General features: G+C 40.5%; 1 protein-coding gene and 1 long non-coding RNA gene across 2 annotated transcripts; one reads left to right on the top strand and one right to left on the bottom strand.

Moving 5' to 3' along the window:
- Positions 1–262: 262 nt before the first annotated feature.
- On the bottom strand, positions 263–7,664 carry MNS1 (meiosis specific nuclear structural 1). The gene is made up of 10 exons (XM_053988046.1): positions 7,569–7,664; positions 7,320–7,409; positions 7,000–7,127; positions 6,414–6,516; positions 5,343–5,572; positions 4,400–4,616; positions 4,214–4,321; positions 3,207–3,464; positions 2,166–2,291; positions 263–563 (listed from the first exon to the last, which is right to left on the bottom strand). Exons 1-10 carry the CDS (start codon positions 7,644–7,646, stop codon positions 465–467), a joined length of 1,437 nt encoding a protein of 478 aa, XP_053844021.1. The 5' UTR covers positions 7,647–7,664; the 3' UTR covers positions 263–464.
- Positions 7,665–7,854: 190 nt separating this feature from the next.
- On the top strand, positions 7,855–9,130 carry LOC128813198 (uncharacterized). Its single transcript, XR_008438950.1, has 3 exons — positions 7,855–7,902; positions 8,015–8,112; positions 8,199–9,130. It is a non-coding gene; the product is annotated as an uncharacterized LOC128813198 (long non-coding RNA).
- Positions 9,131–20,942: the final 11,812 nt, after the last annotated feature.

The following is a 20,942-nucleotide window of genomic DNA, read 5'->3' as shown; positions in this document are numbered from 1 at the left end:
AGTAGTTCTGACCTCAGAATGACACAACATACCTGCTTGGATCCTACCAGTGAAGTACCTCAGATCTACCTCGTGGAGATGAGACACACTACATTTGAATGAGGATTGTAGTAGTGTAATGCCAGTGCAGCCACGTCTTCCCCGAAATAGTGCATTAGGAGAATCCTTTAGTCCAGACTGGAATACACATGCTAGGTTAGATTTCTGCTGAGTTGCTGAAGAAAACATTTCTAATATTACTACAAGACTAACTGAGAATAACTGAGAACTCCAGAACAGTTTATTGGTGAAAAATGCAAGTGGAGCACACAAGCACACACTTCTATAAAACTAACTGCTCATCCGTTTAGAACTTTGATTTTAAAATGAAGGCTGTTAATGCTCACTGTTAAAAGCAAATGGAAGTTTTCACTGGGAATCAGATGACACCTAGTGGCAAAGCAGGAGCTGAGCTGGGGGAAGGTTCAGCTCTCTTCTGAATGTTCATTACCTCTTCTCTGCTGGTAAGCCAACCTGAAATCTTCTCCAAGCATGTTAATGTCGTTTTCGTCTTTGAGTATTCCCTGCATTAATAGAAACATCAGAGAAAACAGAGCAGAGAGATTACTATGGATCTCTGAAATTTTCTATGGAAGAAAATATGGTATCCATAATGGTATCCATAATACTATGTTACCTTTAAAGCAAACCTGAAAACCGTCACAAAACCTGAACAGGTGAGTTACAAATCTGTGCCCTCTTTTTTTTCTGCCAAAAGACAACATTTAGCTGCATTCTCTTGCTCACAGGAGTGATTAGAGTCAGTACAGCACAGGGGCAGGTTTGGTAAAATCAAGCAACTGCAGTGAAAAGAGGCCCTGGCTGGGCTGGGGCTCTTTCTCCCTCTTTACTTGTGTTGGAATTAACTCATACAAAGGAATAACTTGGGAAACCAAGTAGTGCTGGTCAACTTAATCAAAAACAAAGTTTTTGGGAAGAGAAGCTTCAGGCAAAAATCTAAATTTCTAATTAATTTTAAATTAATTTTACTGCTAAAAACATGACCCACAGAACATATCTTGCAGCAATTTAAAAAGAGGGAAAAAGTTACAAACTGAATTTATATTGGAAGGTTTCCTATTTGGTAGCACTTTGCTGTTTAACCATTTTGAGTGAAGTAATGTGATGTAGGAACACCCAACTCAAGACACAGTGTTGAAGCAGAGAACAGAAAAGTAGAATATTATACATGGCACACGTGTGAGCCTTGGACACTGAAACTGCCAAGGCTTCCTACAACAGCAAATTCAAACCACAAAAATTTATCAAAATTTTGTCAATATGAGTTATTCTTTAATTAAATCCACATTAGAGAGCAACTCACTCCAAGTGTTACAAATTCCTGCACCAATTATTGTAGTAATATTTGAATATTTGTAGTAATATTTGAATTAAAGTTAACCTTGGCTCTCCTGCTCTACTGGTTTTCCAGTATTGCAGAATTTCTTTTACCAGCTGCATAGTTCCCTCTCTACTGTAAATGCATTTTTACATCCCTAAGGCAGCTCTCAGTTCATTTGTGTACCATTAGGAGATCTTTGCAATTATGAAGCACAATACAAAATAAATTGTAGTTTATTCCTATTGCAATAACTGCTTCCATCTTTTTAACTTTTAAAAACACAGGGATGAACAGAGCAAGCTCTGTAATGTTTCTGTAAATGCCGCAGTTCATTGCACTGCTGCAGAGTTCATAGTTATGGAATACTTGGCAGACAAGCCAGAGAGCTGCGAGAAATTGCTGCCAAAACCCCAACTGGGAAATTTGGTGGAAACAGGTTTTAAATTGTGGTGGATTCCTTTCTAGCTAAAGAAGCCCTGCTGTAGAACTCAGGTTCCATATTTCAAACACTGGATGTGCAAAGTGCTGTGGAAGCTTTCAGCGAGTTCTGTACAAGGCAGCAATAGTGCCAGGGAGCCCAAAGCCCCTCAGCACGAAGAGCAGTGCTGTAAACGAGTCCCAACTCAAAAGCAAATGGAAGAGGTGAGCGCAGGTGAGCTGACACAGTAAGGACATCCACTGACTCCAGGAACTGCCACAGTTCTGCAACTTCACCTTGAACTGTCCAGGAGAAATCAAATTTACAGGACAGACATTAAAAGTATTTAAAATACAATTAACTTACTCGAGGAAGATAACCCAGCAATTTCCATGCATGCTCTTTCAAGAGTTTCTGTCTCTCCTCTTCAATAATTGCACGGATACTTTCTTGTCTTCTCTTCTCTAACTCTCTTTCTTGAAGTTCATGCTCCTACAATAAACAAGTTGTGAGAAGTTTTCCTAAGTTCTGTTTCAGCTTTGTGAACATTTGTTTCCACCACTCTCCACAACAGCATAAAGAGAAAAAATTTCAGTGGAGTATATTTTGTATTTCCACTTATTCATTCCTGGTCACAGGAAATTCTCTTGAAAAGGATGGAAAAGTGTATGGAAAACCCCACAAAGCATTGTTTAAACAATACCTGTCTGGCAATTGGAAAGCAAGCTCAGACAAAAGAGAAAACTGAATGGCAGGTCATGGGGTGAGTCTGCTATCCAAGTGTTTGATGTCAGAAGCCCTTTTGAAGGCAGGCAATGTTCAGTTCTGGTGGCTTTTTGGCTCTTAAATGAGTTAGTCTGTTCCAGCCCTGCTGCTCTAATCCAGGAAAAGGAACAATAGGTATGAATTTTCACACTGATGACTGGAAATTGCAATTCACATTACACAGGTGATTTATACCCTATACACAGATCTGAAAACAGCAGTATGGGATTCCATATCTTGCTTTCAGCTTACACCTTTTCTTCCTCTGATCTCAATAAAAGAGACTTAATCTCAAAGCAAGGCTAGGCCTTCCCCTCCTCACGTGTCATTATCAGTGCAGCTGACCAGGGATGTGGAACTGGACGGCAGTTGTGTTACTGATCTCATGGCTCCTCAAGAGGTATTTGCAGTACACAGCTACACAGGAGGGCAGAAATGTTGTTGACCCCAACCTCTGAAGCTACAAAAAAAGTTAGCTCTAAAAATACTTTTTTCTTGTTAGAAACCAAAACAAAGTCCCGGTTCCCCCTGCTATTCTCTCCATCACCTTTCCCTACCAACACCAGCATTGTTCCTTAGGATAGCACAAGTATTCCCATTTTAAACACTGTGCTCAAACAAAGGTGCATGTGAAACTCTTACTTTTTCTGCAATACACTGTTTGCGACGTTCCTCAAGAATTTTTTCCACGGCCATTTTGTGTTCAAGCTGTCTCATTCTCCTTTTCTGCGTGTTCAGCTGCTCAATGCGATCTTCCTCGGCCAGCTTGGCCAAAATCCGCTGCCGGAGAGCTTCCTCCTCTTCTCTCATAGCTTGTTGTGCTGCTGCCTTTAGAGCAAGTTGCTTTTCATATGTTTGCCTTAAGTCTAGGCGCTGCCTTATTCTCTTTTCAATTTCTTCCTATAAAGAAATTTAGTAAAATGCAGTATTACTGAAAATAATTTGAAAAATTCTCAGCAGCAGCAGCCAATCTACTCCATTTATCTTGGAATAAATTTACTGTAGCTCTTAACTTCTAGCATAACTAACTGGAGCAAACATTCCATACCTGACAGTGCTCTCCAGTATTAATCAGCTTGGCAAATGTCACAAGATTCTCAAAAATAAGTCCAAAACCAAAGGGGATTTTTTTCCCACTATGATGAAGGGAATCAACAAGACAGTCATCCTGAACAACACTCTAAAAATAGCAGTGGTTGGAATCTCAACCTGTGTTACATTTTGTTTGTCACCCACAGCAAGGTAAGACAGAGTGTGTCCAGGCCCATAGGAAATAGACATGCAGAAAAAAAGCAGTTAATTAAACTGCTTAGCTTAAATCTAAACTTGAAAGTTACTGATATGCTCTTCACAAGATAAATAAATGTATAAATGGGGCCATAAGAGGTATTCAAAATCTTTACTTGCCTTTCTGGTTGAAATTAAATACATTAGGAGCAAAAAAGGAAACTCAAAGTACACAATTTTCCCTCCAAAACCTAAGCTAATCTATAAACTGCCTGTCTGACTGAGAACATTTAGAAAATAGAGTTGAAAATAAATACTTTGTGCTAGAACATAACTGGAAACCCCAAAGTCACAAACAACACTGCAGACTTAGAAATCCAAAGCGTGGGAAAAAAATCCTTCATGTACCTGCCAGCACTTACCATCTCCTTCCTCCTTTCTATCGCTTCTTGTTCTTCCAGATACAGATCTTGGCGGATTTGTTCCTGTTCTTTACGCCTCTGTTCTTCTCTTTCCATGGTCTTGGCAACCTATTACAAGAAGGAAAGGTTTCTAAATGAAAGACAAAAACATACAACAATTTTTTCTACAATTTCAATTTTTGATACCATGTTTTGAACTCTCTGTTTTTTCTCCTCAGTGTCTCGAACTTTAGCCATCCAACCATCTTCTCTTTGTTGTTGCATGTTAGCAAACTCCATAATTTTCCTATTTTCTTCTTCCATCTCCTCCTGTTTCCTTTTCCTCCAGATAGCTTGTTCTTTTATAAACTCTTCAATATATGTCTGAGTTTCTCTTATTTTATCTAACTTCCGTTGTTTTTCCCTGTAGAAGATGGAAAAAAACTGTTCAAATAATTATTTACATACTGCAGAGTAACATTTAACCAGATGCTCACCATTAACAACATATTCCTGAGACTAAGATTTAAATGACTCTCTTTAACCATTCAGCTAGAACTAGATAGCTAAATTGAAAACACTTAGTAGTAAACTGCCCCAAGAAGGGAATCTCATGTCTAACACCTTTCTGGAAGGCAGACTGTACACAAAAGTACACACTGCTGCTGCATTTTATACATGCCCCATCAAAGAGAAAGAAGAAAAGGAAGCCCAATAGCACCACAAACCCTAAACTTTTTATTTACACTAAACTCTCCCCTGCCACACACAATACCTTGCCCTCAGAAACTTCTTGCCCTGTTCCTAAGACATGCAAACAAAGCATCTGGTAGCAAGGCAGGAACACAAGGAGAGGCAGAAATGTGTAATATGCTGCTGTGTCCAACATGATGGGCTCAATAGAAGCCCTCCTGCAAATAAGCTCAATTTCATATTTGGGGAACAAGGACACAAGAGTGACTGGGACATTCTGAGGTTTCAGCAGGAACATTCATGCAAGTCAGTCTCTTGTTACTAAAATGTGACCAAAGGAAACTAAAATGGGCCTTAGTGTATATGGAATAGGTGCATACAAATTAGCTTTCTGTGCAGAATTATATGAGCTGCTTTGTTTTAAATTAATAAATAATAAAAATTCAAAGTAACTAACATTTGGTCTTCTTCATAGATCTTTTTTACAATTTCATCAATCATGTGTTTCTCTCTTAGAAACTCTTCATAAGCCTCTTGCTTCTTCTTCTCCTGTTCCTCAACCTGTTTGTCCAGTTCTTGATGGTACGTTTTCTTCTCCTGGTTTCGCCTCAGTTCTGCAGACATTTCTTCTTTCAGATACCTGTCATAATCTTCCTTCATCTCTTGGGCTACTTCATCCTCCCATTTCTAGGGGGAAAAAGGCAACGCAAGATTCCTTTTCACTCTCACTACTACAGCTTGTAATGAAAAAATGCACAGTGTGGAAAGGAATTATGCAGCATTGCCAGAAATGAAAGTCTTCCACCTCAATCTATAAATATAGAGCCTTAACACGCTTAATAGCTTAATCCAGTCAGTAGAACTGGATTCTACTCTGGCACTCTCAGGGCACTCTCAAGATCTGACCAATTTGAGGAGCAGTAAAAATACTTAAAGAACAAAGTATTGAGCATTTGAGCACAGGTGGGACTCACTCACATCAGCACAACGACTGGAATGAGGCTGGGCTACAGAGAACACCCTCAATGAGCACATTGCTGTACAACTGCCTGCACTGAGCCCTGTATAGAGCATTAACATCATCAGAATCATCCACCTGAACACCAATATCTTTCTATAGATAAATATAAATTTGCAAGTCTTTCTGAAGTTACCCAGATCACTGTTTGGAAAGAGTAACATTGTTTTCAGCAACCAGATTCTGAAGTAATGATTCACCACTGTAAACACTTACTGTACAAAGGGTATCATAGTTTTGACTTGGATAAATACTACAAAACCAGTAAAATAACAACTATAACCAGTCATACAGCTAATTCAATCACTACTCCTTCAATTGCAATGGCAAAGTAAACCTTTTTCTTGTAGCTAGTTATTACTAGTTAATTAATCCTTCATAACACAAAATATATTTTCAATAGCACTGAATGCTTGAACAATATTTTAGATAAAAAAGGTCAAAGGAAAAATCTTCTACATAATCCATACAAAGAGTTATGGGACTCAGGTGCTGGGATGCACTAATTACCATTTTCTCATTGTATATAGCTTTTTTTTCAGCAATCTGTGCAGCACGTTCTTTATTCATATAAGCAGATTTCAGCTTTCTTTCTAACTCTCGAAGTTCAAGACTGGAGAGGAAAAAAAAATTATCCTATTACAAGGGGGTCAGTATCTAGGGGAAGAAATTAAGTTTCCATCAGTATTTAAACACAGTATTTTTCATTGGGACAACCATGATGAAAAATATTGCTCTAGTTAAAGAGCAGAAAAAGAAAAAAAAATCATTTAAAACCAAGAGTTACCTATATTTCTACGTGTGCTATCAACAGTTCTGCATACTTCACTTCTAACCATATAAGCACAGGTACATGTACATACACATGTATGCTCACAGATATGCCAAATTGTACATATACATATATTCAAAATGAAAATTTTGTGGCTTGATCTTTTTCATTGACAAAATTTGCTTAAAATTAACTTACTGTCATACTTTGATCTCAAAGTAACTTTTCCTTTCAGGTCTGAATCATCTTCACTCCTGCTACAGCTTTTCCAAATCTGATAACAGGAGCAGCCAATTTGATACAGCTGGGAAATTTCTGAATTACCTGTTTGCTCTGACTTGTTGCCTGATCTTCTCATCTTTAATTTTCTCGCGGTCCCGCCTCGCCAGCTCAGCCGCCAGCTTTTGCTCTCGCTCCAGCTGCAGCGCTCTCTGCTTTCTGTTCTCTTCTGCCTGATGAGAACAATTTCCATACCAACTCTCGGACATGCACATTTGGGAGAAGGAAAGGAGACCGTGCGGTCAAGCAAGACTTTACAAGTCATTAAATGATCGTCAGTGGGAAAAGCTTTTGACAGGCAAAGGTGAGAACTCTTCTCCTCAGCCTTCTCCCTCCCTGAGCGCGACCAAACCCGCAGCTCTTACCGCCCGCAGCGCCTCATCCAGCCGCCGCTCCCGCTCCAGCTCGGCCCGCAGCCGGGCCGCCCGTCTGCCCCACTCCCGCTCCTCGGACGCCTGCGGGCGACAAGGGAGAGGCGGTGGCGCAGGACAGCCGCGGGGACCCGCTCCCCATGCCGCCTCCCTCACGGCCCCGCTCCTCCACCGGCCCCTCTCCCGTCAAGGTCCCACTCCCCATGCCGCCCCCAATGTCGCTCCCCTCACGACCCCACTCACCAGTCTCGCTCCCCTCAGGGTCCCACTCGCCATGCCGGCCCCACCCAGTCTCGCTCCCCTCAGGGTCCCACTCGCCATGCCGGCCCCAGTCTCGCTCCCCTCAGGGTCCCACTCGCCATGCCGGCCCCAGTCTCGCTCCCCTCAGGGTCCCCCCCGTTACCATCCTGCCGACCGTTGCCGTAGCAACGCGCGGCGCCGCCGGGCTCCAGGACGCGGTTTCACTTCCGGGGAATCGCCCTCGCTGATTGGCCAAGATGGCGACCCGACCCTGACGCGTCACCCAAGTGGGCGGGGCCATGGGAGCGTGACGTCACCGCGAGGGGGACTTCGAAAGGTGGTGTTTAAACGCATTTCTTGAATCGTGACTTTAAATAAATGCACTTGAGTCATCTCTAAACACAAACCCCGGGGGGCAGCGTTTAATTAAGAATTTATGTCCTTCACAGCGATGACGGTGAATCTCCAGCAGCTTTGGGAGGTACAGGCACAGGGCAGAACACAACAGCCAGAACGTGAACCTTGATCACCACAACAGATGATTCTGGTAAAGTTACTTGGTACCGAGTATGCTTTATTTAAGAAAACGCAGCCCTCAATATTCCTTACACAGAACACAACTGCTCCCTACAGTTTTCCCGGACTGACTCTGCTCCAGGAAGGAAATCAACGTTGTGGCACCCAACTCCCCAAACTCTCCCCGCCCACTTTCCTCACCTTAATGTTCTTTTCCACATAGTTGAGTAAGACTAAAGATATTTAAGCTTATTTAAAGCAGTATTTCAAATTTATTAATGTCACCTACTTTATAAAATTAATTAAAATTAATAAAGCTTAAGAGAAGAACACCTCTGAGAATTAGATAACAAGTCTGATTGTTTCTACTGATGCAGTGCTGTCTATAGATGTGTCTATATCTTCTTGGGCTGAGAACACTTATTGTTTAAAATCTTTTACAAATTTTCCCAAATTGGTGGAATTCTTTCTGAAGCTTTGGTTATTCTCTGTCTCTTTAATGAGAAAAGTGTTTTCACACAACGCTTGAGGAAGGGAGGAATAAACTACAGGAGACAATGTCTTTAAAAAGATACAGAGAGAGATGAGACAAAAAAAGATCATAAACATTCCTTAGTTTGTCTTTGCAAGTGGTGTTACCACTACACTTCTCTTTTCAACATTAGGCAAGGAAACAAGTAAATGTCAACTGCCCCCCCAATCCCCCAATGATTTCAAGGCATTGGCTTAAAAAGAGGGAATCTTTTAGGTGCTCTGGCACAGCAGTGACTTTGAGTGCTCAAGGTTTGGAGGTGGCAGGACTGGGGGAATAAAGATGCACAAGATTTTTGCTGTCTCTTCTCCTCAGTAAACACCTATGCACCTCAGTGGAAATAAACAGAATTTTCTTTCTTACCAAACAAAAGAACAAAATTACCCTTCACTTCAGGAAATAAGAGCAAATAACCTTGAGATGTAAAATGTCATCATTGTTCACACGACATCCTCCTTTTGGAACAGCAACCCTCTAGAAGGAGAGCACAAACATACCTTGAGTCAGTCTCCAGGACAGAAAGGCACTCAGACAGAAAAGTGGGAGCAAAAATGCTTGAGCAAAATATATACCACAGACCAATGGATCAGTTCACAAAGTTATTTTTAAAATTAAGAGGTGGCTTGTATTTGCATGTAAAGTATTTGTTAGCAGTGTGTCTTTCAAAGAAGAGACAGAGCACAGGACTAATACCCTGAAAGATTCCCAATGGAAAAAATATTTTGAGGTTTCCAGTCCTTGGAGCCTTTACTGTTCTTTTATTTCCCACACATTTGCTGAAGTGTGCTTAAAATACAAGGAAGAAAAAAAAAAAAAATGCAACCAGAGAATTCTTGTGTCCTCAATATCTCACAGCAGTTTGTGCTGAGAATCTCTTACCTTTAATGGCCTGATTGTTTTCCCCAACATAAATTAAGCCACAGGGACAGCTCAGTAAACTGTGCCTGCAGATTTCCAGAGGAAGGTAACTAACCTTCCAGCACATAGTCACTCCATGTAGAGAACAAGGAGGGAAAATAACCCAGAAACTCCACAGAAACACCCACTATTCCCTTGCCATGTAATGGAATATGTAAGAGATAGAAAACAATTGTTTCCCTCAACTTAGACACAACTGCTGCTTTCATCTCTTGAGAGCACCCCCAGGAACTGCATGCTGCTGTCCTAAAGCTTGGGCATCTTAATTTTTTTGTTGCCTCCCTTTACATCCAGCCAGAAGTGTCCCTTTTTCAGTTGGTAAGCACTGCTGCTCTCCAGCCCCGGGCTCTGACTGCATCTCCCTGTTGGTTCTCTGCTCACCTGCACCTGGCCAAGCATTTCTGTGCCAGGCCCTCTTGGCACATCCTGTTCTCCTCCTCATCAAGGTCATCTCAGTCGGGTGCTCCTCCTCCACCTGAGAGGGAAGCACCTGGTTTTGCTGCTCCTCCTCCCAGCTCTGCAGTCACAGCAAGTCACTGCTCCCTGGAGGGGCCTTCCTTGCACCTTCTTATTTGGGAAGAAATGGAGCACTGTGCTGAAAACAGACCTACCTTCTCCTCACGTCACAAAGCAGAGCTCCTTGATGGCACTGATTAATTTCTCAGTTAAGACCTAAGAATTTCACACTGCAGAGCAGAGTTCAGTCCAGGCAGAGTTGCTCTGCTCTTTTAAAGAAGGAGAATAAAAATGCACTGTTTCAGCAACCAGCTATGTCAGACTTCTTAGAAATCCCGTGTGTTTACATTTAAGTTTTCTTTCCATTATAGAGTTTTGAGAATAACAGATAATGAAATATCTACCTTCCTGTAGTATGGAAAGGAATGAGTCCCAGCTGCATAACTGCTATCAAACTCCCGTTGCATAGAGCATTTCTTCTTGCAGCAGCCTGGTTACAGCTATAGGTCAGTGATCTGATTCTCATTTCTTTTTCCTAAGAGTATTAAACCCTCCTGGAATCTGAAAAGCTTTTAGGTAATCAGCAGCCAACTGTACAAATGTAGAGTTAAACTCAGCAGTCCTTTCTCAGGGTTAACACAGCTTCTTAATAAATGAGCCAGTTCTTAAACTCAGTATCAGCACCCACTGATTACCTCCTGACAGCAAAGTGAAGACTGCTGAGAAATGCTAATGGTAAAAACGATGAAATGGAGCATTAAAGGGAAAAAGTAAGTTCCCTTTATTTAGCAGTTTCAGTTGAAGGTGATACAGGAACACGTAACAGGAAAGGTCATTAAATAAAACGGTGAAGCCATTTTGCAGGTTTACCTCTTTTCTAGGACATTTTACCAGATGATCATAACATGAGACAGTGACAAATGCATTCCAGCTGAGATAAGATATGTGGGTCATGCTGACTTTGCAACATTATAAACCACTATTGGGGATAACACAGCTTCTCTGTGAGGTAATTTACCTTCTTTGGATGAAAAGATAAATGCGAATTAACAGGCAAGAGACTGAAACATCTGAGCTGTGCTATTGATCTACTAAGGACCTAGATAAGTCACAGAGAAACTAATGCTTGCTTTGCTTGAGATTAGTGATGGATGGGACAGCGGATTTAGCAGCTAAGGGGCTATCACTGTCAACAAAGCCTTAGCACTATTTTTTTTTAAATTATCCTGCAGTAGTAGGGAAAACATGCCCCATAGCAGCAGTAGGCAGAAGCAATCTTTTACTCATGACATTATGGACTCTAAACTAAAATAATGCAAGGAACAAAAATACTCAGTGCTTCAAATGTGTTCAACAAAAATACATCTGTTTCTGATAAGACAAATGGGGATTTAATAAGTATTTAGCTGTAGGACTCCATTTTCTGAGAGGAACACATAAGTGCTTTCTGCTGAGAATATCAGGCTTTCTGCTTCACCTCTATGATTTTTTTTTTAAATACCTGGTCCAGGGACAGCAAATATAGTTCTTCTGCAAAGAATGTTTTAAAACACTGCTATAATGACACTTCTGTTTTTTGCAGCAAGACCTTTATCCACTTACCTATCATAACCAATAAAAGAGACCAGATATCCTAAGTTCAAGCAAAAGGACTGAGTCCTTACTTAGGAAACTGAATGGAAATTATTTTTAGAAGAGAATCTAAAGGTTTATTAGTATGAAAGTTCTGTTTGTAAAAGGTTTTTATAAAAGTATCTATTTACTGAGATTTTGATATGAGACCTCTTATACAAGTATTTGTCAAAAAGTGCACTTCAAGATAACAAGCTTCATTTGGAGCTCTTTGTTTGAAAGGAAAGATTAGATTTTTTTCTGTTCTAGCCTATCTGTGTCTCTTCTGTGAGGGGTGTAGAGGAGGTATTTGAGTAACCAGCCTGCAAGCTCGTCTGCCAAAGTGCCCAGCTGAATGGGCAGAGGGAAAACTAAAACCAGTCATGGCCTCCACCCAGTGATCATCCCCCCAGCTGATTTTGGCTGTCATTAAGCACTGAACATGGTTTCCTTTCCAGTATTTTGTATGCAATGCCATCAGAACATACACCTCTGGAAGGAAGATTTGTAATTTCCAAGGCTGAATAACATTGAAAATAAGCTATTAAGTGCTAAGCTTTACTACTCTTCCTATAGCAGCACCCATAAAAAAGTATACACTGAGCAAAAGGGTGAGATGGCATATGCTTCCTGGGGACTGCCCACTCCCTGGGAAGCACCGAGTCCAGGTGTGGCCATGTGTTCTAACTTGAGTGCAGACTTGAAAGCACCAGGAAATGTACTTTAAAAGTAAGCAGAACCCCTTTCATTCCTGCAACATACCACCAAACACAATTAATTCCAAAGAGTTCAGTTCAGCTTTTGTGAATAATTAAAAAGCTGAGGAGCTCCAAAGGGGAGCTTAGCAAAGAGCAGAATAGTAAGGAAAAAGATGTCTGCTGCCAACAACAGAGTATTAAACAAATTAATCTGTAGCCATAACCTCAAGCCAACCAACAGAAAGGGCAACTGAAGGGCAATAACAGAAAACAAACATCAGTCCCAGAAAGGGCTGAGAGCAAGGTGAAAGTCATTCTGCTGCCTGCATCCATCTCTTATGCTGGCATCTCCTCCTGCCCAGCAGCCTTGGCAGTGTGTTGTGATGAGCCCCAGGCTGGTGGAGGCTCTGCTTCCCTGCCCCACACAGGGATGTGTCTGGAGGAGTCCTGGGGCATGTTTAGTAAAATCACTGATGTTTTATTCAAGAGCTTTTAGAGAGGAGAAGAGAACACAGTGGGTACTGATTTTGCTGCTGCTAAAACAGCAATTTCGTGCTCCAACAAAAATTCCTCAGTGAAGCGGTGAATTAGCTCTGCATTGCTGTGGGCCAGATAAAGCCCACAGATTTCTGTCTGTGAAATGTTCCCAGCACAGCGATACCCACAGGCTTTGCTGTGCATCAATCCTCGTGTCTCATTCAAAAAGTGCTCATTGGGAGTACCAAGATGATCACAGTTGGTACAGAGGCACCACTGATTTTGGTTTCAGAGCTCCTGCAGGAAAGCAGGGCCTCTCTCCATGTCTCCACTGAGAAAGCTGTCTTGTTTCATTGAGAAAATTTGAGGTCAGCATATAGAACTGTTAAAAAAAAGACAAGATTATAGAAGGATTTCCACCAGTGAGCAACATTCACTTCCCCTTGGTATCTTAAGTCACGTTGCTTTCTTGAAATCAGAAAACAATGTTCCACACACGTACAGTAATGAATAACTACAGAGTGTGGCTGTGTGCTTACACCTTGCACAATAAGGAACCTAGTTTTGTCTCTAGTTCTATCTCTAGAATTTAGAAATCAAACCTAATCTAATTTGCTACAGCTGGACACCACCTGCAGAGTACTGTTTAAGTACTCTGAACATTACATACTTATCTTTTAAATATTGATAATGCCATTTTTCATTTATGTGACATGAAGTCCCACAGGGAATAATTATGCTAATAAACCTTAATGATTCTTGCAAATAAATGATCAAACAAAATTGCTACTGTTGATTTATATTAATGGATGCCTTCAGGAGAAGATTTGTCAGGATGTGCTGCTTCTTGAATCCCAATTCATCTTATTTAGCAGAAGAATGTACATAGTTTGTAATACAGATTAAGTGTTTAAAATATAATGTGTTCATGCAGTTTCTGCAGTTCATAACACTCAAGAACTATTATCTTGCCTTATGGCAAATCTTCATTAAAGGCTTCTTTGTATACAACCTTTGTCAGTCCTTTTTCCCCCTCCTTTTGTCCCTTATGGCTAACAAAGTCCTTCTTCAGAAGATTTCTAACTTAACCTTTCTGTCACTCATGCAAGAATCAGTGATCACCATGCTGAACTAACAGATAAACACCACTGTTGAACAACTGTGTTTACTGTAATTAGTCCAGAAACATGCTTGGTGCTTTAATAAGGGCACATGACCTGAAACTGGGTGACCTACAGAATTTTACAAGATATATTAAGATGAGCAGTTTCTACTTTTCCTCTATTGCCTGTTATGCTAGAAATTCTCATTCCCAACCACCCATACTTTTGAAATTTTAACCAAGTTCATTTGGAAAACATTTTACACAGGCTTGCCCTTCAGATAGTATGTATGTTTGAAAGCAATACCCATGGACCTTTTGCTTTAGCTTATAAATAACCATTTCCTGACTCCATATCTATTCAGATGTTTACTAGAGATACAACTGTAGCTCAAGAACCTCACAGTAGTATTTTCAGAGGAATTCTCTCTACCCTCTCTGATCTCCATTACCTGTTTAGTATTTTCTTCCCATCCCACAGCTGTTTGTATTACAAAGTACTCTCTTGGGCACTCCTAATTCCTCAATTTTTCCTCTTGTTGTGATGCATTTTCCAGGGCTTGCCTCACTTCACTTACATGTGAGTACTATTACTCTTCTTCCTTCCCTGTCAGTGGGTTTGGAATGACATCTCTCATCAGGTTTCTCCAGGATCCAAGAGCTCTGTTGAGACCTGATTTCTGCAGACAGAAGAAGCAAAAATTATGATTAACCCAGTATCTCTGTTAAATGAGATTTTTCATTGCTTCTCCAATGTAGAAACCTTTCTCTTAAATGGCCTCATCTCTTCTTTGCAGGTTATTTTAATGTGTGGTGGTCAGGTGAATCCCACAGTACATGATTTCTACTTGCTTGTTACTTATTGGAAATCCAGTCACTCCTTATTCTCACACCATCTGGCCAGACATGTCTGTTTTTATATACTGTAGATATTATAATTTAAGTTACTTGATCCTTAACAGTTAGTTCATGCATTTTAGTTAAAATGTATTTACAATTAGATGATGAAACATTCACTTACACCTTCTTCATGTATGTAAACTGAGATTCCAAATGGATGTCACAATCAATTTGCTAGGAACACATACACATTCCTTAGTGCTTATACAATGGATTAATTCTGGTTTAATATTAATTAATTTTTATCCTGTGTCTTCTAAATAATTAATGTAAATAATTCATGTTTATTGACTTTCAAGTTACCACTGCAGCAGGACTCTTCACTGGCAGCTGCATAAAACAAAATTGCTTTTATCTAGACTGCAAGATTCACTTTCTAAATATTTTCCTCTTTTTAAAACTGACTTGAAAGGAACAATTCATTCTTATCTGCTTGCTATGCAATGCAGGATAGTTTCCTGAAGGACTATACATTTTTAATTTAATTTCTTGGGGGGGGGGGGGGCTTTCTTCTTCTGAATTTCAGTATTTTACTATTCAGTACTTGAAAAACTTACTGTCTTTGCCTTCCAGGCAGCAAACATCCACCTTGCCTGGCTCCCAGGCTGGCTTAGCAAGTCATGGCAAAGCATTCTGTTACTCACAGCCTAGGATGGGAAAAGTGTCCAGCCAGGCCAGACCTAAGGAGTAGAAGGAAGTCTCCCTGTGCAAATCCTTCTCTGGACATTAGCTTGAGGACAGAAGCCTGAGTCCCTGTAGCAGTTTGTCCTCAACTGAAAGCAAGAAAACAGATAACCAATAATAATCAAAATGTGCCTTCAAAGTGGGATGTGAAAGTGTAGACTATAAACTGAGATAGATCTTAAATGATAGATAATGCCAAGTAGCCAGTAGTTCTGGATATAGAAGATGCATCTTCCATGCCCTCAACTGCTTCAGAGAATTTGTCCCTTTTTCCTCCAGAAGCCATGAATAAAAGAGATGAGTTTCATTCCAAAATGTATGGAAACCCTCCTTAATAGTAATTTTCTGGCCAATCCTAGTCAGTGATAAATGAATATTAAGGTTACATTTACAGGCTCTACTAAGCTGTATTTTACTTTATTTAAGATTTGAACAGTTTAAATTGATCTGAGTAAAACCTGAAAAAAATCCTAGACATTTGCTGACATTTATTTTCTAAATAATATTGCTAAAAATGTATAGTTCAACAATAATACAGGCAGAGCTTACAAGCGAATTATATAATAATAATGCTAAACATAAGTTTAGTCATGTCATACTGTAAGGCAAAGCTCTGTAATGAACTCAAAATGAACTATGGCAGAAACATAACAAATAGACAATAACAATACCAGTACACAACAAATACCAAACCACAGGTTTTTGTGTCATCTCTACCTACAAACAAAAGATGTTTACTGTGAATTCCCTTTATGCTCTGCAGATTTCATTTACACAAAGTTTTGAACCTGTTCTAGTTGGTAATCTTCTAAGTGTAATGAGATGTGGTAATTAAAATGCTTAAATGTAAAGCCATGAAATAACATGACATTCATGACATACACCCAAGCCATTCTGTGGGTCTCGTTCAGGTACCTTTTAAATTCTTGATACCCTGGAAACAACGACATTTTTTAAATAGGTCAAGTAAGTTTTAACCGTAATAAACTAGAGAATTAACTTATAATTAATTATAGCATTATAGAATTAATTTATAGCATTCCATAACGTTGTTCAGGTGGAGGAGCTTTCTCTCATACCCCTCTTCAGGACTGACAGAGGAAAAGAAGGGTCTCCCCAGGCCACATTTTGGGGCATGCTTCCCAGAGAGACAAAGTCACAGTGTACAAACACTGATTCACCAAGGAACAGAAAGGGAAAATGAGCTTTGGCACTTGCTTGCATCAGACTGTGTCCAGCCCTGGGAGAGGATCCTGGCCTGGGGAAAGCTCTTCTACTAGCACAAACCAGAACCTGAAACAGCACGGCAGAACCACATTCCTGGACACCACCCTCTACACCCTCAATTCTGACTCCAGTTGTGTTTTGTGACCTGGTCCCAGGCTTCGTAATCCCTACTTTTCTCACAGTAACATGACAGGCACTTGTCCTTCTTGGACCTGGCAGCAGAGGCTGCACTGATTACAGCTGTCTGAATGCAGCGCTGCCTAGGTCTGCCCGAAAATGACCAAAGTGACTATTTTCCTACATAGTATATCTTTAAAATTCACATATTAGAAGACACTAAAACACACTCTAGGCCTTGGCTTAATTTAGGAGTTTGCTGTACCCTGCTCTTCCTTTCACAGAAGTGCCTTGTTTCCCTGGACAAGTTTCTGTATGACTCACCATTTCCATAACCTCAGCCTCACATTCACGAATGCACCAAGGCTATTGAATATTTATCAGATTTTGGACTTTTTTTCCCCCTAAAAGATTTGCATTTAAATAAACGACAACAAAAGAGAGAGTTGAAAAGAGTCTTCCAGAACTCCCCCACATTACCTCTTTCAACTTTTGTACCATCATTGCAGTCATTGTCTACCAAATCTTCCCAGGCAGACGGAGAATACATTACTGTTGCAAAAAGCAAGATGCAGTTTAGGAACAATAACTGCAAGTGATTACATGAGTTTACAACATGAATATTGTTATTATACTTGTAGGTTTTTATTGCTACTATTAAAAAGTCTACATATTTGCTTAATCCTTCATTGAAACTAATGGTGAATTTGCTGTTTATAACTTTTTTGTTATTTTATTTGATTTCTTTTTCTGGAAGATGCTCTGCTAGAAAATCTGAACTTCTCTTCCTTTAATTCATTTAAAATTAACTTCCTCAGCATAATCTTTTTCTATCCTCTCCCTAGGTGATAGCCACTCTTCTCACAAGAGAGTTTTCTGGCAGCATTCCCTCCCCATTTTTGGTGCAAATGCCACCAATGAGGACCTGCCACTCTCTTTGGTGCCAAGAGAACCGAGATGCTTCTGTTGGACTGGCTCCAACAAGGGTGAAAATCAGAGCTTCTGCGTGTTCCTTCAAGCAACAAAAAAGAAGCACCACGATCTCGCCTGCCTACTCTGCCTACTCGTTTACACAGGCTTTTCCTTTCCCTCAGACATCCCTGCAACACCAAACATCCACAAAGCAGTGAATAAGCTCAAGACCAGAGACTTGGAGACTTGTGCTGCCAATGGAAAAGGCTGCTTAGGACATGGAGAGTTGTGTGGAAAAGCTTGGAATCCATTTTCCCTTCACCCTCACCTATGGAAGGCAGAGAAAGGGAAAATGAAAGTGAAGGAGAAAAAAATATTTTAAAAGTAATTACAAAAAAAAAAAATTTGAGAACTTGAAGCTGCCTCTGAGGGTCTGCAAAAGAGAGGCAACCTCTGCTCAACATCCACTAACCTCAGAGCAACAACTGAGCTCATCTTCCCATCCCTACCACTACCCAAACTCCACAGAGAAAGAAACAGGAGCAAGCTGAGCCTTTCTCCCCTCCCCATGTTCCACCTGAGGAAACCTGCACCAGGTAAAGGCAGCACCAGAACATGGACCAGAGGCATTTGGGTGTGTGATGCCATGCACTAAGTCACGCTTGTAAACGTGATTTCAAAGGCAGGCTTTGCTTTTGCAAGGGATTTTTTTGGCCTTGCTGTTACCATGATGTATTTAGAGGGCCAGGGACAGAGCAGCAATGACTCCCAATGCCACAGCTGGGGGATAGGATGTCTGTAAAAACCAGAAATCCTATCCCTTTACTGGTCATTTTACCAGTCCTAATGTACCTGCAGCTCCTAAGCTGCACTGCAAGAATATTGAATTGTACAGCTCCTTCAAGCTGGCAATTACAGTAAGTATAGAAAGGTATTACAAAAGCACAAAGGCAGGCAGGATCTATTCAATTCCCAAGGGGGCACCATGCGAAAGTTCAGCAGCTTCCAGACCATCACACTGCATTTGCTCTGGTGGCAAATGCTAACATTGGGGGTTTTTACCTTATATATTTACTAGAACTAATCCATACCTTTGTAAACTCAGAGTAATTTCTAACCTGAGGAATAGCATCTTCTCATTCTAAATCCACTTTAATGATCACGCCTACCCCATTCCACTGAGACCGCTCAGAGGAAGAGGCTCTAATCTATTTAGCTTCACGAAGGGTTTCTCTCTGACACGTGCTCTCCTAATAGACCATTTATCAGGATGAAAGGTGATCCCCAGAGAGTGCAGACAGCAGGACCAGCCTAGCCTGAGTGACAGTCTGTCCAGCAGAGATTGACTTTAATGAAGAGCAGAATAAACAGGAAGATTAAGAGAGTGCAAAAATCAGTGACAAGTTTTGAGTCCACCTGGGCAGCTTACTGTGCAGCACAGATCTGTCACTGAGTTATAAACGTTATATATCTGTTTGGTTGCTAAGGATCAAACACAGCAATCCCACACACATTACAAGAGAAAGCCTTCCCCTTGGTTCTCACCCTTGAGAAAGGGTACCTGCTTTAAACCCAGAAACACAAGCTGAGGGTGGACTGGACTCTGGCAGTTGTCTGGTCTGATCCTTTGCTCAGAGCTGGGCTAGTTTCCAGTATGCTGCTCAGGGATTTTCCAAGTAACTAATTTTCAGTTGACAATCTTTTGTAAATATTCATGATGGAGTTTGTTTCTCAGTGACAGAAAAGTAGTGACAGTATGGCTGTATTGTATGGGATCCATCTTAGCAAAACTCAGACCATAGCATCTCCCAAAATCTTGTTACTGACGATGGCTAGAAGGCAGGTGTGCCTGCCAGTTAGAAACATCTACCTCAGGGTGAGATCATGTCAGCAGCTCTCTGCACTGCCTCTTAATGGAAAAAGATCAACTCAGACACAGACGTCTTTGGACAATGACTTGCATCCACAGTCAGGCACATAGCCCTGAGTTGTAGCCAAGGCTCATTTTTCATTGTGACAACTGTGACTCTTAGGCCAGACATCTCTCCAGCATCTTCAAACTTTTTTCTTGGATAAAAATTCATAAATGGAGGCTGAAGCTACAAATGCAGAGAAGTTTTTCACCTAGTGTTAAGCTTCAAGTGTGGATAGGATTCTTACTACTACACCACCTCACAGCTAGAAAAGCCCTATTACAGTGTATATATCTACTACCAGCAAGTAAGAATCATGTTAAATCTTGTCTCTGGATGATCTGCTGGATGTAAAGACACCACTTTGGTAAAGCAAAGAAATCAATCTTTCTGCAGAAGCTAGTTTTGAAGAAAACACACATTACTGGCAAGATACTTTACCCCTAAAAACCTGGAGTTTGAGCTCTACTTTCTAGAGCAGAATTAAGTCACTATAAACCACTTTCAAATAGTTTTCCTCATGCAAGTCAAACTCTTGACTGAAACAAAGCAGAAGTTTCCAAACAGAAAAATAACTTCAATACATACTGTTGCTGCCTAATATCAGGACCATCTATAGTTTTTTTACATAAACTGGCTATGTAAAAATCAGCTTTATAGATGTAGTTCTAGAGTTCACACTGTCTAGTTTATTTCCCTGTAAAAAGACTGTTTTGTCTGTGCCAATATTCACATACGACATCCAGCCCAACAGACAATGGCTGCTCCACTGTATAGACTTCTGTATGTGTTTGTTTTTTAAAAGCACAATACATAAGGTGTGAGCACAAGAAATGAAGCTGGATGTGAAACAAGCAGTACAAGAAGTATTTCAGGATCCCCATCTGCCCATGCTGCAATTGTACATGGCCAACAGATGATGGCACCAAAATTCAGTCTGTTAGCAAATGCTACTTGGGAATTGACAAAGTGCTTCGGCAAATGCATCAAAATAAATGTACTGTAGCTAATTTAAACTGCATAAAATAGACACAACTAAGGGGAGGATGGAATGCACCTTTTACAGTAAATTATTACTTTTCCCTGCTCCCTCTTTGCTCACATCTCAAAAACTTCATCTTTCAAAGTATGCATAGTCATGGTCTGACATCTGAGGGACACTATGGACAGATATTCATATTAATGGCATCATCATACCTTCAGCCTTTGCTAATCTTGTGTTGTATACAGCAGTAAGAATGCTCTTAAAAGCACAGGCTAACTACACAATCAAATGCACAAGCAAGAATGTGAAGCTCAAGGATATGCTTCCAA

The sequence above is a fragment of the Vidua macroura genome, chromosome 12 (genome assembly GCF_024509145.1).
Source record: "Vidua macroura isolate BioBank_ID:100142 chromosome 12, ASM2450914v1, whole genome shotgun sequence".
NCBI classification, from domain to species: domain Eukaryota; kingdom Metazoa; phylum Chordata; class Aves; order Passeriformes; family Viduidae; genus Vidua; species Vidua macroura.
The sequence above is the reverse complement of the archived record's forward strand: the minus strand, read 5'-3'. Positions and strand labels throughout refer to the sequence as shown.